General features: G+C 34.3%; 3 protein-coding genes across 4 annotated transcripts; all 3 read right to left on the bottom strand.

Moving 5' to 3' along the window:
• Positions 1–251: 251 nt before the first annotated feature.
• On the bottom strand, positions 252–1,244 carry CRR3 (chlororespiratory reduction 3). Its single transcript, XM_023656147.2, has 3 exons — positions 958–1,244; positions 734–876; positions 252–588 (listed from the first exon to the last, which is right to left on the bottom strand). The coding sequence occupies exons 1-3, from the start codon at positions 1,179–1,181 to the stop codon at positions 464–466; spliced, it is 492 nt and encodes a 163-aa protein (XP_023511915.2). The 5' UTR covers positions 1,182–1,244; the 3' UTR covers positions 252–463.
• Positions 1,245–1,720: 476 nt separating this feature from the next.
• On the bottom strand, positions 1,721–4,934 carry LOC111776771 (cysteine-rich receptor-like protein kinase 43). 2 transcript variants are annotated; one of them, XM_023656128.2, is made up of 6 exons: positions 4,593–4,934; positions 4,336–4,475; positions 3,196–3,406; positions 2,830–3,067; positions 2,584–2,737; positions 1,721–2,455 (listed from the first exon to the last, which is right to left on the bottom strand). In XM_023656128.2, exons 1-6 carry the CDS (start codon positions 4,654–4,656, stop codon positions 1,967–1,969), a joined length of 1,296 nt encoding a protein of 431 aa, XP_023511896.1. In that variant the 5' UTR covers positions 4,657–4,934; the 3' UTR covers positions 1,721–1,966. The 2 variants fall into 2 exon arrangements, with proteins under 2 accessions (XP_023511896.1, XP_023511904.1); XM_023656136.2 differs by having other exon boundaries at positions 2,830–3,064; positions 4,593–4,671.
• A 3,767-nt stretch (positions 4,935–8,701) lies between these two features.
• On the bottom strand, positions 8,702–16,822 carry LOC111806084 (putative clathrin assembly protein At2g01600). The gene is made up of 15 exons (XM_023691440.2): positions 16,532–16,822; positions 16,320–16,389; positions 16,135–16,232; positions 15,230–15,368; positions 14,990–15,117; positions 13,712–13,804; positions 13,545–13,595; positions 11,063–11,128; positions 10,916–10,981; positions 10,671–10,751; positions 10,493–10,573; positions 10,090–10,269; positions 9,924–10,002; positions 9,717–9,841; positions 8,702–9,408 (listed from the first exon to the last, which is right to left on the bottom strand). The coding sequence occupies exons 1-15, from the start codon at positions 16,625–16,627 to the stop codon at positions 9,049–9,051; spliced, it is 1,713 nt and encodes a 570-aa protein (XP_023547208.1). The 5' UTR covers positions 16,628–16,822; the 3' UTR covers positions 8,702–9,048.
• Between the last annotated feature and the right edge of the window lie 1,312 nt (positions 16,823–18,134).

Here is an 18,134-nt window from a genome sequence, read left to right on the forward strand (position 1 = left end):
AGCTCATTTAGGCCATAGAGCACGTAGGGGTGGTGGAAGTTTAACATCATGTCTCTCATTATAATACATTTTGAGGCATATTTGATATGGCTGGAGTAGACGTAATTTTGGCGAACAATCATACAGCACCGCAGAGCGTCTATTGAGTGTTTAATTGACACCAAATTTTGCAAGCTTTCATCTTTCATATAGACAAACTCAACTCCGAGCTGAGTACCCAAACCCAAATGAAAACTCAACCCCAGACAAACTCAACTCAATGGTGTTTTCCAAACAACATTAGTAAGGCTATCAATTGAGCTGTGTTTACAAAGTTTAATGTGAATCTAATTTTGTATCTAAATACACATTAAACTTTCAATTTCATGTTCAATAAACTAGATGCTGACAACCTATACTCACAAATCCTATTACACGCAATTGAATATTAATGGACTTATTAGAAACTTATTAGCAAAGCTTGTTACGTAAGAAGTTGATCAAGAAATGGAGTGTTGAATGGTAACTTAATGACTCCAGAAGCCACAAGGAGTGAGAATGCCCAAATTGGAAGAACCCATTGAAACGTAAACAGCAGAAACGATTTTCCTGCAAATTAAAATAAAATCAATATGTCTTGTTTGATGGGGTAACCCAGCAACAACATTAATGAACTCCTTCATTCTCTAGATTCTAGAGGGAGTGGAGTGTTCATTACTCAAAAAGACAATCAAGTTTCGAGAGAATTGGTTACCTGAAGCTTGAAATTTGGTTTCAGTCTGATCAGTTACCCATTCCCCTGTCTCGCGAAGCTTCTTCATGAGTGCTCCTTCATATTTCCCCGTAAAACTCATCAAAAACATGTCAAATGCAGCCTTCCTATCTTCTTCCAAATCCCTGAGCATCCAAACTTCAGATTACATCTCATATTTCACTACAATAAAGTTCAGAACACCGAAAGAGAACTCTCGGACTTGCCTGGGATCCGCGTCTCTGAACCTTCCGGCACCGATAGCACGTTCGATTTCAATAACGGAGGGCCGACGAGGTTTTGGAAGCCGCCGGCGTAACCGTGGATTGTTGATCGGAATAGTTTCGGCGGCGCCATTGGTTTTGGGAGGAGGCGAGTGAGAGTCGTCGCTGGGATTGAGTGAAGCGAGAGCCACATTTTTGGTCACAGAAATGCAGAAGAAGCAAGCCATTCCTGTTTCACTCGTTTTACAAACACTTCAACCCCTTCTTATCCTTTCAAACATAACAAACCATACTTCCATTAATATAATTGAAATTTTTATTAAATTGGGGACTAAATTGTAAGAAATTTTAATGTAAGGACTAAATTATTATTAAAATGTTATTATTGTTTTTATTACAAGCTAGTTGTGCAAACGCTCCTAAATTGTAAGAAATGATTCGTTCGTTTCCCTCTCCACCACACCCATATAAAAAATACTTTCGTTCTCTTCCAAACGTGGGATCTCACAATCTACCCCGTTAGGGGCAGCGTGCCTGCATACCATTTCTAACAGCCCTGGCCCTAGCCCACTACTAGCCAATAATGTCCTTTTTTTACTTTCTCTTCTTGGCTTCCCCTCAAAGTTTTAAAATAATAAGAACGAGATTTCCACACCCATGTTTCTTTCCATTCTCCAACCGATGTGGATTTCAAATCTTCACTACCATATTTTATACCTAAACAATTAAAAAATAAGCGAGAAATCTTGGTGGGAAATGATGGGGATGAAAAAGAATGGTCAAAGTTGCATCAAACCACTGTTTTTTTGGAAAATACAGAATGCAGATCTTTGTACATTGGGGATTGGGCCTACAACTGCAAACTTACTGTACACAAAAAATCTGATGAGAAAGGGGGAATGGGGAAGGAATGGCGATCCAAGCAAAAACTTGCCACTGCCACATTTACATTCTAATATAACTAAGGGTACAAAACTTATGAACAAAAAGAATGAACCTATTAGAAAAGACCCTAACCTTTCATGGGACGTTTCCCACGAGTATCGTATCCTTGACTAACCGAAGAAGAACCAGAAGCAATGTCGTTTTCGGTTGCAGTAATAGTTTTCCCACGAGTATTGTATCCTTGACTAACTGAAGAAGAACCAGAAACAATCTCATTTGCAGTTGCCGTTGCAGTAATAGTTCCAGTAGTATTGGTCGTCGAAGCATAGGAATCGGATGCACCAGAAGTTCCAGCATTGGAGGACGATACGCTTGTCCTACGTGTTCTTCTATATCGAGAACCAGGCATTCCCGGTCTTGTTGGTTCCTCCAAAGTACCAGGTCTCCTCGACAGGGTCAAAACTACATGTGGCATGGTCGGCCGTAGGTGCGGATCGCCTTGTGTGCAAAGCAATCCTATCTGAATGCACATTGTAACTTGGTCAGGATCAGCTGATGATGCTAAAGTTGAGTCCATGATCTCCAAGCTCCTGCCTTTCTTGTAAAGCTTGTAAGCCTGCAGAAAAATTCATATCTCAGTAAGACCTTATAGAAAACAAATCAGAAATTTCTAAATGACTAACAACTATAGTGATGATCTTTTAAAATGATCAGTCAACATAGCATATGCAATTAAAACCTTACCCAATCAAGTAAATTTTCGGCGTCCATAAATAAACCAGATGATAACGAGTTTCGCTGGCCACTGATAAGCTCCAACACTAAAACACCAAAGCTAAATACATCTGCCTTCGCAGATAGATGCCCGTGCATTACATATTCGGGAGCCATATACCCGCTATTCATATATGAAAAAAGAAAATTAGTGAAGCGCTCCATATAGGATTCAGAAATTTGATGGGGGTGTTGCAGCAAAGCAAAGAAACTTACTTTGTACCAGAAACACGAGTATTGACATGAGTTTGATCTTCCGGGAAGAGACGAGCCATACCGAAATCCGCAATCTTAGGGACCCATTTATCATCCAACAAAACGTTACCAGCCTTGATGTCACGATGGATAATGACATTATGTGAGTCTACATGAAGATATTGCAACCCTCGTGCTACGCCAAAGATTATGCCATACCTCATCTTCCAATCAAGTTCTCCTCGTCTGCTGGCTTCTGCTATAACAACAACAACAACAAACAACAATTATTATTACCGACAGTTCTTCGAAGATCAGGCATCATATCAACAACAAAAATAATAATATAGAGTTGAAAGAAGAACTAAATTTCCCAGCCTTACTTACTAAAGAGAAGCTTGTCGAGGCTCTCATTCGTGACGTATTCGTAAACCAGTAATTTTTCTGAACCATGCACACAGTACCCCAACAAATTGACAACATTTCTGTGCTGCACACGAGCCAACAATTTGGCCTCAGTCATAAACTCTTTTTTTCCTTGTTTTGAATATTGCGACAACTTCTTAACTGCAATCACTCTTCCATCCTTCAACTTCCCCTACAAAAAAAAAAAAAAGAAGTAAAAGAAACTTAGATGTTACTTGAAAAGGATGTTGAATCATGCTCTCCATTTTCTTAAACAATAACAAGCTTGACCGTGAATCTTTAAAGATATTATCGATGAAATTATCCTTAGAACAGAACTTACCTCGAAAATAAATTCTAGACATACTTAAAGATTCATTTAGGAGTTCAAGAATTCAAGAATTCCTTCAAGAAATGTAGAAACCATAGTATGAAATTTATAAAAAAAAAATAATAATAAATAAATAAAAAATAAGCATGAATTTAAAAAACAGAACTAAATGATCAAACAGGGCATAATTCATTTTTGTACATAGCTGTGGAAAATAATTTAACAGAACTGTTCTATCTCAAGTAGCCTAACTTTTCCCCTAAATATATGCTAACTCACTAAATATCATTTCAACTTCGTCTTCAACTAATTTTAATATTGACCAATAAAGGGTATGATTGAAAAATGTAGAAATATGAGAGGCAAGATTGCATAAATTTTTTGAAAAATAAGAACTAAATTGAAGAAAAAAACACCAAAAACATGTATTTAGCTTGATTCTTGATAGTAAACATGTTCTCCCGAATTCCAGGATTCATTGCAAGTGAGGAGGCAAATAGGGAGAAACCCAAGGAAAGTGATAGTCGCTGTAGTTCTAATTGACCGCAAATTGAGGTCGAAAGTTCAGCACAAAACAACGAAGAAAAATGCTGCTAGAACAGATATGATTTAGAAAACAAAATGGCAGAAAGGGCAACAAGATTTATTACAAACTTCCATGGAGTCCAAATCCTTGTTAACTACGAAAAAATCGATGAAATAAAATAAGAGCAAAAAGGAAGAGTTTCGATGGTTCGATTCACGGTCAGAGTATAAATTTTGCAGTCGATGGAGTAAGGTTTGGATCTAACCTTGAAAACTGGACCAAATCCGCCTTGGCCAAGCTTGTTCGTGGGGTGGAAATTGTTGGTAGCTTCAACTAAGGTTTCGAACCGAAAAAACTTCTGTTCATTAGCTGCAATCTGCTCCAAATCGTCCTCGCCCTGGCTATCTAATCAACTCAAACCATCAATCGCTAATAAAAATCAAGATCAGAAGATACAGAAAATGATTTGCCCTAATTAAAAAGGGACCAGAAGAAGAAAGCAAGTGGATTTTTGGGAGGTACCTCTTGATGAACCGAATCTGAATGGTCTCATGAGGTTGTGTAACATACTCTTCGACTTCGTCATGCTCGTCTAGTCCATGAAGTTGGAAACAGCGAAAATCAAGCGAAGTTGGGAAGAAGAAAAGCGAATAGAGGATCAAAAAATGGCTGCTGCTGCTGCTGCTGATGATGATGTTGGTGCGGATGGGATTGGGGAATTGAGACAGAGAAATGGGGAATCCAAATTTGATCTTTGATTTGAGAAATATAAAACAAAGATCGAAGGCAAAAACACGTACACGAATTGACCCAATCCACGACCTTAGAAAACTCAAACCCACTGCCCCCTCGCACAAACAAACACGTACCTTTTCTTTGAACATAGTTCAATAGATAAAAGACATAAATTATCATCTAAAAAATTAATAGTAAGATCTTTTTCTCAAACTCAAAATTTTAAGATCCCAAATCTCGTCCAAACTCGAAAGAAAATCTTTTAGGTGTTGGATCTACCAAGTGCAATGTGAATTAGAAGGATCTTTCGAGAAATAGTTAATCTAGGGTTAGTGATACTTTGGTTACGTAATAGTCAAAGCTCACTGCTAGTAGATGTTCTTCGTTTTGGTCCATAATGTATTGTTGTCAGTCTCGTAGTTTTAAAGCACGTATGTTAGAGAGAGATTTTCACATCTTTGTACTGAATGATTTGCTACCCTTTCCAACTAAGGTAGGATTTTACAGATTATAGATGAACACTTTCGTAGACGACCCTTTTAAATTTTTGTATAGAAACTTCTAAACCATTATTCTAATAAAATAGCGAGCGATCGATAATATAAAATTTAAAATTTAAAATTGTATTAGATATTCTCATAAACATAAAATTAAGGGAATTTAGTGAGGTAGTGAGATACGTAATATGGAAAGACTATTATATGAAGTAAGGCGCGTGAATAAAGACAGCTCTAAAACATAAAAACCGTGTGAACAAAGAAAATTAATATTCAGAAGAAAAATGAGTACACGTCATCAAAACACGACAAAATTTTGGTACTTTTTGTCGCCTTCTCCCCCTGTTTTATTTATTTATTTATTTATATTATGTTGGTTAGATTAAAAAAAAAAAAAAAAAAAAAAAAACACACTCAAAACATTAATTTTAATTATACCTAAAAATTTTAAATTTTCATTATGGTCGTATATATTTTCGTGACAATTCTGCCGAGATCTCTTCTTTTGTTGAGGGAAGAATCCGCACGACCTGAAAATTTTTAGAAACATATCGAGAGAGAGAGAGAAAATTAGATTTGGTTTAACAGTGCGGTTGAAAATTTTAGGACTATTTCTCGAAATCAAGAGAGAAAAGTTGGTGAGATGAATATATTTATAAAAGAAACAACGTAAAAGTTATCGGGATTGTTGAAAGTATTTAGCTAAGATAGGAGAATAACAATGGCACGAAAACGATGGATAGGTCAAAATAAAAAAAAAGGTTTGGTTGAAATTAGAAGGGTTGATTAAGCATTTAATTAGAAATCTAAATATGAATGAAAATGTGAACATTAGCAACTTGTTCATATGAAAATGAAAGGACTGATTTAGACAATATTAAAGGGAAAAATGGGTCACTTGACCGGGTAAAACCAGGGGCATAAATGGAATAAATCAAACGCCCTGTGTTAAGGGGAAATTTTTAATACTTTTTTAATTTTCCTTTTGAATTCAAGTGGTAAAAATTAAAGAAAAATAAATGCTTTTATATTATCATTTCTTTAAAAAGTTTATGGATATATTAAAATTTTATAATTTTTACATCATCTTCTTTAAAATAATTATAAGATTAGAAAAAGAAGAAACAATATATATTTTTTATACTATAGTAAATAAAGAAATAAATAAAATATTAGAAGCAGAATTTATGAAATACATTTAGAAAGAAAAAAAAAAACTTTTATTTTTTATAATTTTTATGGCGGATTATATTATTAGGCACTTTTCTTATATTCTCTGAAAATTAATTTAATAAAATTAATTATCAAATATTGAATAATAAGCTGGATAATTGAAAATTCCTGGAAATTTCTGTTTGCGCCGTCAAAATTAAATTTATTTAATTTTAACTTTTTTCCTTTTTCTGAGAGGAAAAAAAAAAAGAAAAGGACTTATCTAATTAAAGTCAGCGCCCAGTTCCGTACATTTTTTTAAAATGTTGGATCTTGACGAGATGAAGCTACGCGCAAAGTAATTAATGTCTGAAAATGTGTTTTTTTTTTTTCAATGGAAATAAAGTAGTTTGAAAACTTGTAAATTAAAAAAAAAAAAAAAAAAAAAAAAAAAAAAAACATTTATTTAAGAAATATTACTACCCTTCAAAAATATTTTTTTAAAATGTAATTAATATGGAAATTATGATAATTTTTTGGAGTTAAAATTTGAATTTAATATGGAAATTATGGTAATTTTTAATTATAAATCAGAAACTATTTGTCTAAATCAATATTGGGAAGGAGGGTAGAAATGACCTTTATAATCCTAGATACAATTTAATTAAAATAAAAATATCGTGTGATTTCTCGACCAATTAGTCAAAATTGCCATTTGACGAATGTCATTAAAAAAAGATTTATAATTTTTTTCAAAATATCTTCATCATTACTTAATCTTAGTTTAAGTTAGAAATATTTAAATATCTTATTTTGTTATGAAGAAAAATATACCAAAATAAGACCAAATCTTTAAAAATACTATTAAAATGTATAATATTAATAATATTAATAATAAAAAGTTTATCCTCTAATGAAATATAAAATTAAAATCATTTGAAATTTGGTCAATTAGAAAAGTCATTTATATTCTATTCATAACTGGAAGTAAGATTCTTTAATTTTTGGGGCCCAGCCTTAGAAAATAAGAATTGACTTTTTTTTTTTTTTTTTTTTTTTTTTTTTTGAGGAAATTATTATTTTTATTTAGTTTCTACAACAAAATCAAAGTTTAATACTTTGCTTTTCAAGTTTAAGAATAATTTTGAATGAGTTTTCAAGAATTCAAAACAATTCTATATTAATTAATTAAGATTTAAAAAAAAAAAAGACACAATATAACTCCTACTTTTGACCAAGTTTATGAAACAAGCTTAAATACGACTTGTTATGGTAAAAGCATGTTGTTGATTGAAAGTGTGAAGATGCTCGAGTATGGTGATATTATCATGTCTATCATTCAAATTTGTGAGCTTTGCTATTAAGGTATATAACATTTGTTAGGGTGAATTCCTTATATATATAATATGCACATCATCAAGTTATTATGTGATTTTTAGAGGATCTCCTATAATTCTCTGACTGTGAATTTGTTTAGAGTGACATAGATCAGCATGATATCGAGATAGTTATTGGACACGAGGTCGATCTCTACTTTATAGTAATTGTATGGGAACTACTAGAGAGTAGCCAACCGATCTCTAATAGTAAGAGTAAGTTGTTTAGAGAACATGAGCCAATAGGACATAGAGCTCCGATCTCTAATAGTAAGTTGTTTAGAGAACATGAGCCAATAGGACATAGAGCTGGATGGTACGAAAGTTGCACCTCACCGTTCTATGATGTGGATCATTAATAGGAAAATAATAAAAGACATAACTAGATTACCTAGTATTGATGGTCTTGTTGATTTTAAATTAGTTAAAAATAGACACAGAATTCATATTTCAATTATTGACAGACAATCTCTAGCAAACAACATCAATAAATTTCAAATGAATAAAAGAACAATTTATTCTCATTTAGTTCAAGAGCATTCCAATTCCCAGTAAATAGATTAAAGAAAAAAAAAAACATGACAATAACTTATCGTCGTGTCGTATTCACATTCATTCACACTAAGCAAAAAAGATCCATCTTTGGCCAAGTGTTCCATGGTAAACAAACTTTCCTAAAATTCACAGTTATCAATTCAAACAAAAAGTACATCTAAATTCTAAATTTGGAATAGTTCACACATGATAAGACAAAATGTTCATCAGAGAACTCAAGTGCCCATAAAAATCGTGGACTTCTTGCTTTGGACCTTGCCTGCATAGCATGTTGAGGCATGAAATATCAGTGAAATATACAGAGGCAAATGCAGAATGGAAGGATCAGAAATGTGATGAATTGATGAATTACATACGTATGCATAAAAATTATAGCCAAATTCTATGAGAAATGCACTCGCAATCAGCTGAATAGGACAGCATAGTTCCAAGTATTCCGAAACTAACTTGAAATGGTCATTAATTTCATTCACTAATTATTACACCTTTCACTATTCACTCTCTCGCTGGAAGTTTCAACCAAACAAATGAATGTCGCACGCCCCAAACCAACCATTCTTTGCAGCTCGTTCAAGAAAAGCCGACCCTTTACATCCCGCCGAATATGATGAAACCAAATCTGTTGACTAAATTACATGTTGGAGATAGCACTGCGAGCGCTCTCTACAGCAGGCCTGTGCTTCCGAATGGATTGCTTGTGGGTGGAGGTACGGTATGGTGGTTGGGAGCAGGGAATGCACTGAAACCTGCATCACCAAAAGGATTTGTTGGGTCCATTGTAAATGGTTGTTGTTGCTGCTGTGGGAAGGTGGGTTGGTAAGGACCAAAAGGATTGGCCGCCTGCTGCTGAGCTAGTGGCGCCATTTGAACCGATGGAGGTGGAGCGACGGCATTTGAATATGCAAACGGATCTTGCACTTCAAATGGGTTTGGTGCAGGCTTACCGTACACTGGCTGTAGAGAAGCTCTATACGCACCTTCATCATATAAACTATCGAGAGTGAGCGTGTCCAACCCACCAGCCTGGTTCGTCATAGAATGAGAGCAAAATTATCAATTTATTAAAGAATAGGTCACCACCGTATATCTACACAATAATTATAGTCCTAATGCTTGCTTTATACTAAAAAGAAAAAATAATAATAAACAAGAAAACTTGTTCTCAGAGATTCTAGTGGATATGGGCAGAAAATATGGATAAAATACTTGGATTTCCATTCCCTAATAATCCCCTTAAGCTTCAAAGAATCTAATTCATAAATGTTCCACCAGCTAAATGCAAAACTGGGAAACGATATGGGTTCAAAATTCACAATCACATTAAAGCATACCAGTTGTCTCTCATTAGCTGATGAAAGGTTACCACTTGGAGTGGTGACCAAGGCTAGCTCCCAACCAGTAGGATCGAAATCCTTTGCCTGCACACCATTGGAATGAAAAGTGGACACTGCTGCATCTGATATAAGGTTTGATATCATTAACACTAGTTAGGAAAATTTCTCAAGCAACCCAATTAGAAAGAAAGACTTGGAATTTACCACCAGAAGGAACTATAGCTAAGGCCAAAGCATTTCTCTCCTCAATGGCGGATACTTCTGTGGTAGCAAGACTCAATCCCTGAAAAGTTGACCAAGCAAAGTGGCAAGGATGGTGATGAGAGGCATTATCATTTATTACAGAAGAAAAAAAGGTATAGATATATACCAATAAATCTCCAGTCTCTGAATGGGTTGGAGCAGGAACTGGTGCTGGTGCTGGAGGTGGTGCTGGAGCCGTCTCAACAGGAGTAATAGAGAGATCATCTGAAGGAGAAGCCTCTGGTTCATCTGTTGGTAAGTTCGGATCTTCTGAAGGAGAGTCTTCCGGCTTGTAAGTAAGTTGCAGCTGTCCAGGATTAGAAAATAAAAATTTAAACATTGTCAAACAGATAAATTAGATACACACATATAAGCTCCAGGGCACAAACATGCAAGAAAAAAAGCAAAGAAAGCCATGTTGCCTTCATAAGTAGATTCCAAATATGAGAATAAATCCAAATAGCAATTCTTTCAAATGCCTGAAGTATAACCAAATTTTTGGTATGAAAAATTATCGAGAATATACTAACCAGTGGTTCATTTGGTACTGTAACAACTCGTGGTGCCTCCCTAATATACTCTTCCATCGTATTAAGAAATGACTGTGGGGGCTGGAAGTGGATAACAAGGCATGAAGTATGAAAGTATAAGTTTATACTGTAGCTTTAGGTCGATAAGAAACATAAGTCACTATAATACCATTACTACCTCTCTTAAAACAGGAAACTGGAAATTCCGAGCAAGTTCTAACCCTTTGCAAATATCATAGAAATCTGATAGGCTTCCTGCCTGCACGAGGAAAGGGCAAGAATAAGCCTGAACTGTCTAATAGTGTACCTCAGATAATATAAAAAAGGTTGACGGGGGACACAACCAAAAAAGTTGATAGACAACCAGTAATCATTCTAAGAGATAACTATCACTGTTAGAAACAAAAATGAGCTCAAACGTACCTGTTGGCCAGCTCTTTTATAGATATCAAGGGCTTTGATAGCCTCGTGTCTTGGCATCTCAAAAAACTGCAGGGAGTTAAATAAATTTATTGTCACCAAAGCACTGTATGTATGTCTCTAAAAGTCTTGCTTAAGTAAGATACTTACCTTGTCAACAAGATTTATAATTCCATCATTAATAGCACAATAGATTTTAAAGCTCTCTTTCAATACCTGAAAATAACATGTCACGGCATTTGTAAAAAAATGGGCATAAGACTTTATAAATGAAAAGTAGCCTTTGAGAACATAAAAAAGATAACAGAAACTACACTTGATCTAAGCCAAAGGACCGAGAGAACAGAACAAAGAAAACTTTAGAACTCTTTCCCACATAACGCAGGAAACATAGATAGAAGAACAAAAAAATGGCCTTTGCCCATCATAGTGCATTATCCTGGCCCATACATATGAAAACACAGAGAAAGGGGCTAATCAGTGAAATAACAAAAGCAAATACATCAATTTCTTTTTAATTTCACCATGCGAATATACCCCCTCCTCCAACGAAGTAATGAATGTGTTCAACAGCAAACTGCACGTGTTGCTAATCCAAGCCTCAAATAGGCTTGTACTCTTTTATTTATTCAATGGAAAAAATGTTTCTGTCAACAAAGACATGACCGAGAGTTGTGATGGTGCTGGTTACCTTTTAGTCAACAAATATTTCACCTCACATCAACGAATCATATTCATGAGTTTGAAAGAATTGAAAAAATGATACCTAGCAGCATCCTGCTTAATGAGCAGTGGGTACCTTCTATTTTATTTAAGTTTCCTTAGAAAGTGACAGCACTCGAGAATATATTTCCTTTTTAAAACAAGAGCCTCTTTTCATTAATTTAGTGAAAAGATAAGAAGTGCTAGTAGACTTCTGCTAGGAAGTTACTTGTAAAAAGGCACTCCAATTAGATCTATTTACACAGGAAGAGAAGTTATAATATGAACAAAGAAATTTAGCTAAGGACTCCCACGAGCTCCTTCCTTTGCTTTTGAAGACAATTGTTCCTTTCTAGCCATAAATCCTAAGCCATTGCTTTTACGGCATTCAACCGGAGTTTTTCCTCTCTTCTTAAAACCATCATGGCCTTAGGAGTAGCTTCCATAACCTTTTGCTCTCGTCTTCTAAATAAAAATGAAAATGAAAATAATTGTTTTCAACGAGAAGTTCGTAATTTTTTTTTTTTTTTTAAAACATGGACATACATTTCCTCTCCTTTCAAAAAATACGTGTACACTAACACATTTAATACTTTGAAAAGATAAAACCTTTTTTTCAATTGGAAACAAAACAATTTCCTTGATAAAATGAAATTACAAAGGGGAGACCAATCCAAAAAAAAAAAAAAAAAAAAAAAAATTCAATTGGCTTATAAGATGAGTTAACCATGTAAATTAAACAAAAAAAAAAAAAATCACAACACACTCCCAAACCAACACAGCATCACACACCAGTCCCCCATCCTCCGACCCTTATAACAATTCTCTCTCTTCCACCCTTACCTACATGTATAAAACTAACTTGGGGTCAATCAACCTCCTCAGCCTCATTTCCGATCAGGATTGAACCTACTAACTATCTTCCTTTGAAAAAAGTTATTAGGTTACAAGATATTATAGACCAGAACACATGTTTCAACCTTTTTACCGACACTATGAATACCACACCTAAACACTAGTAAAAAGATTAATTGACCAATGATCTCTTTCTCGTGGCATTTTCTTATGAATTAATCAAATAAACTACAACTTTATTCAGTAATTAACGTGTCCCTCCAATCTGGGAACATTTCCACTAATTATGGTTCAAGACAATCCCCTCATAACTTGTCTGATCTGGAGCCTCATGTTACCTATGCCCTTAACACATCTTCCTCAAACAACCTTCCTAGTCTACTTCAAATCTTTAGACATGGGCCACCAGTGACCTCCTTTCAAAGAAAAGGGTGGCCATCCTTTTCCGAATATTAAATTTTAGAACTTTTTACTAAATCAAGGTCTCAGTGGGGCTCTATCTTCTCAAAACTGCCTACGTCATCAAAAGCCAAAACTCCAACTGCTTGCCCAGATTATTCAATAATAACAAAACTTCATAAATTCAAGAGTCTAAATTTTGATCCATATTCACATTTTGATCTGAGAATTTAGCACATAATCATGTTAAACACTACAACTTCAACAAAGAGCACCTAATATAAATTTAATCTTTTTCTGGATGTTACCACATGAAGGGCCCTCAAGTAAATAGTGAGACATCCAGGAGGCATGTCTCTTTCTTATAGCCCTTGAATTTCCATACATTACGGTCTTGCATTACTTCTTAACATAAAGTGGACTGGTAAAGGGAAGAACCCTTAGTTTAGCATGGGGTAAACCATTTTCGCACCCCCCCCCCCCCCCCAACAAACACATACAAAAAAATATATATATATACATATATATATATTATAGCAGAGAATATTGTCCATAAAAGATGAAAAATAATAATTAACAGCAACTATAATAATAATAATGACGATATTAACATTAATCACATTCTCTGCTATAAGATCCAGGAACTGAAAATATAAATAGAAAAAAGTCAGCTTACCAGTGCCAAGGCATACTGTATAACATAATTCCCAATAGCTGCTCCTTCCGGCTGTAATTTTAACATCAAGTAATTTTCATGCTCAAAGGTCACAGTAAAAATTTAAAAAAATAAAGTTGATTTAAGTACCAAGTGAAAAGGAAGGTTCACAGATGTCGAAAAGATACCTTGCAGCCAATAAGACGATACAACAGCTGTTGCAAAGCAGGCAAATGTTCCAACAGTTCTTCACTGTCCAGTTCCCTGGTTCTGCTGTAGCCCTGCCAACGAAAAAAACCATGATTGATGAATTTCAATAATCCATGAACTGGGGACACTCATTAGACACTCCAACACATAGTTTAGTTTGTACTTTTGTATATATATATATATATATCAACCTCAGATAGATTAGGCCATGCAGTGGACATGTCAAAGACATGTTTAGTTGAAAAGATGAAGAAAATAGAAAATAAGAACATATATTCTCTTCCATTAGAAACCACATTCCTACACAATGAATTCAGAAAAAAGCAAAAATTATGGACCTGTAGAAACTAAAAAAAGAAAAAAAAAAATAATAAGATAAATCAACTAAAGTCTAAACAACATTACTAAGTAATATACGAAGAAGACACTCAGAACATTGATTGAGATGAAAGTTCTGGTTGCAACCTCTAATGTATTTTGTGAAAAAGAAAATTACTGGATTTTGTCCCTAAAGTGATCCAACAGAACATGTAGTTAAGCTTCCGACATTAAATTTTATATCAAAGTGAATTGAAATGAAAAAACAAAGATTTATGTTCCAAGGTTGACATTTGAAAAGGTTTTCTTGTTAGTATTTGAAACATTGATATATGTACGAATATATAACATATGAGCATAAATATACTGCACTAAATATGTACATATTACTATATTGGTGTCAAGATTTTTTAATAGTGACATGATGTCATGAGCACACCATGCCTTGTCATTTCATATCTATGTCCATTCATGCTTCTTACATCATAAATCTTGACGACGAAGGACAATGATACACAAACCAAGGATGATTTCCCTCCATAAAGATCAGACGGCTTTGGACATGATACACAAACCTATTTTTTTAATTGCAAAGTTGGGAAGTGAAAGAATGCATAAGGACAGCTCAACAAGTGGAGACAAAATACAACCTAACCCAAAACAAAAACAGAAAAGGATTCCCCTCGACTATCTACAGTCCATGGTAAACCGTCAATGGGCCAAACTTCACTTCCAGTAAACTAAATCACATTCATAATGGAGGAGAACTCTATGGTTACATTATGATGCTTATAATTAGAAATTTATAATCACATTATTTTTACCGATAGGCAAAAATGATATGCATCTTTCAGAGTATATACCAGAAGTTATAACTCACTCAAACATGTACCATGCAAGGAGGCTAGGTGAATTAACTAAAGTTTTCAATACAATACCTTATCCTGACCTTGGGCAGGTCTTGGCAGGCGTTCAGATTCAATGTCATACTTCAGTATCCTGAAACATTCGAGTCGCTCCTCTAAAAACAATGCATATGTACGTACCCATGCAGAGCAATCCCAAGCTATTAAAAGATATATGTATCAGTCATTTATCTATTATTATTGACTACGCTATTAGAGTATCATTTATATGAATCGCTGAAAAAGAAGAGAAGAGGATGCCAGTAATTTTACCAATAGGACTTGAATCATCCTTAAAATTGGATAATTGAAGGATTTTAGCTCTTTGTGTAAAATTCAAAAGTTCTTCCCTGAATGTTGGGTCGCCCTCCCTCAAAGTCCTATGTATGACTATTAACGCTTTCAAAGCTACCTGTCAAACATGAAGAAACTTATACGGTTGATGCAAAAAGGAATCAAGTTAAAAGAATAAATAGACAATGAGAAGAAGGATATAAAGGGTAAGTTTTAAAATAAATCAGGATAAAATCTTAGGACAATAAGATAGCTGTTGATCATTGTATTCTCACATTCATTCCACTTATAATCATGGATCAGTTGTTTCATATTTGTCAAAATAACCATGCGACACAGACATCCTTTTTTTTTTTTTTTTTTTGAGGACCAGACAACATCTCAATATTCAGTCCACATGGGACATGCTTCATCACCATTGAATACATGAAATCCTTTAAATATTAAACAAAAATTTCAAAGAAAAAGGCTCGACTAATAATAGGATAGAAACTAAAGCTTTTGTATTTTTACTCTAACAGATGAACAATAAATTTACCAGAAACATTGCCAAATTTACAATAAAAAAATGCACATTTCATTTCTAATGGTAAATTAAGAATCAGTAAAATAAATTCGCAGTCGCCGTTGCACTTGTGTGCCATCACATTTGAAACAGGATGCACATAACGAAAGTAATAAAATCCAATGCAGATAAATATGAGCATTAAAGAAAAACCACAACCACATACTATAGGAACATAACCAATTAAAGAAGGGGATAGCTAAAACAACCGCACAATTTTCTTAGACGATTGTTATCATCCAGATAAAGGAGCCTAATGCGAACAAAACAACAACAAATATCACAGAGGAAATCAACACATAATGAATTAAATTCGTACCGTCCAATTACGCGTCTTGGACAATCGTCGGGCAAGGGCATGAATGCAATAAGCAACATCAGCACGGGGCCTGATTGCCGATGTAGCAACCAAAATTTCTGAAACAAAAACAGGAAATCAATCCCACAAAAAGTAGATTTTGATTCATAGCAACAAAATGGATCTGGCAAACAGCAATCACTCACTCCTGAGGTGTCTCTCTTTCGGCGGGCACTCGACGTGGTTAGTAGCTTTGACTATTGCCACATCCAAATCCTAAATACAGAATAAGATAATAGCAAAACTCACAAATCGGATCAAACGCCGATCGAAAAAGAATTAAAATGAATAAATAAAAGAACAAAAAGCGAGAGTAGAATTTAAAAAAAAAACAAACAAACAAACAATCCAAGAATACCGCATAATCGCTATTGACATGGGCAAGGCCGACTTTGGTAGAATCCTTGAGAGCGCCATAAGCTTTCCTCCATGTCTGAAGCGTAGCCATATTCATATAATGCTCTCTCTAGATCTCCGTCTGTCCGTGTCTCTCTCTCTCAAAATTAGAAGTGTTACGTGTTTCGCAGACCTGAATTCCCTGTTTCTCTCTCTGTGATCCAACGAAGAACAAGATGAATTCTTCTGCGGAGAGGAAGATCGAATGGAGGACGCTTTTACTTTTCCCTTTTTTTTTTTTTTTTTTTTTTTAATTTCTCCAATTTTGAAGAAAATAGATTCCAATTTCTGACCTATGTTGGTGATGGCGTGGATGGCCCCATGGGTCGGTAAATCATACGTGTCATCATCATTATTTCTTCCATCTTCTTTTTTTTTTATTAATTTCCGAACTTTTTTTTTTTAATAATTTCGAAATATTATTAAAAAAATTAATATAACAAAATTGTGACGGAGATTTGAATCTCCGACCTTAATAAATGGCGTATGCAATTATCGTTGAGTTATATTCACTTTGATTATAAAAAAATAATAATAATAAATAAACTTTTTAATCGAAGACCTCCAATAAATAATGTAAGATAATAAATAGATGAACTGTCATAGTATAGGAGGACCTTCCAATAGATAATGTTAAACACGAGGTATCGACTATCGTCTTCCTATCCTTCATCTATAGCCATCGTGACCAACTCGATCAACAAAACGAGAGACATCTTGACTGGAAAGAAAAGTAGAATTGTATTTGTCTTTAGTGAAAAGAGAAGTCATATCGTCTTTCACTGTTTGCTCACCTTGTTAGCTCTCTTCGAGAAGGTTACAAATTAGTGTTGTTGTTTAAGTCGTCTTAGGTAAAGGAACACCTTCGATGTTGTTGTTGTTGACATTTGTAATTTAGGGTTTACAATAGTTTTAATTATCTCACTAAATTTTCTGAAATGGACTTGATAATATGAAGATGCCTTAAATTAAAGATGAAACAAAGCAAGTAAGAGCAATAGTGGATAACAAAGTTCGAAGCGGTAGCAACGACTCAAACATTCGAAAGTGAGAAAATAGAGAAATCATAAAATATAACGTTTTGAAATCTAACATTTTGGGGTAAATAGAAAATTCTTCAAGCCCCCAAACCACGGCACTCTACTAACTTAATAGTCCGTTGTAGTAGAGTAAGCTTCAAAAGCTCTTTTCAAGATTCTAAGTCGAGCCTCGACGTCTTGCAATCTTTCCAACGCACCAACGCCTCGACTTGAGATTGGAAATTCAATTGAAAGAATCAGGCGTATTATCGTGCCTTCGTGTTGCTCAAAGTCAATTGCCCAACCTAATTTCTACCTTCATTTTATCATGCCACTATGATTTCAAAAAATATTTGATATGTTAGCAATTTAAAACTAGGAAATCTATTTAATACTTTAGGTTTCAAGATTTTAAAAAAATCTAAAAAATAACTTTAAATATTAAAAAAAATGAAAAATATCACTATCCTTAATTTTTTTTTTTTATAAAAATTGTTAATATTGTGTTAAAAAAATTATTCTTACACTTTCAAAAAGTTAAAAGAA

Source organism: Cucurbita pepo, chromosome 1, assembly GCF_057944985.1.
Source record: "Cucurbita pepo subsp. pepo isolate OVF chromosome 1, ASM5794498v1, whole genome shotgun sequence".
Classification (NCBI taxonomy): Eukaryota; Viridiplantae; Streptophyta; class Magnoliopsida; order Cucurbitales; family Cucurbitaceae; genus Cucurbita; species Cucurbita pepo.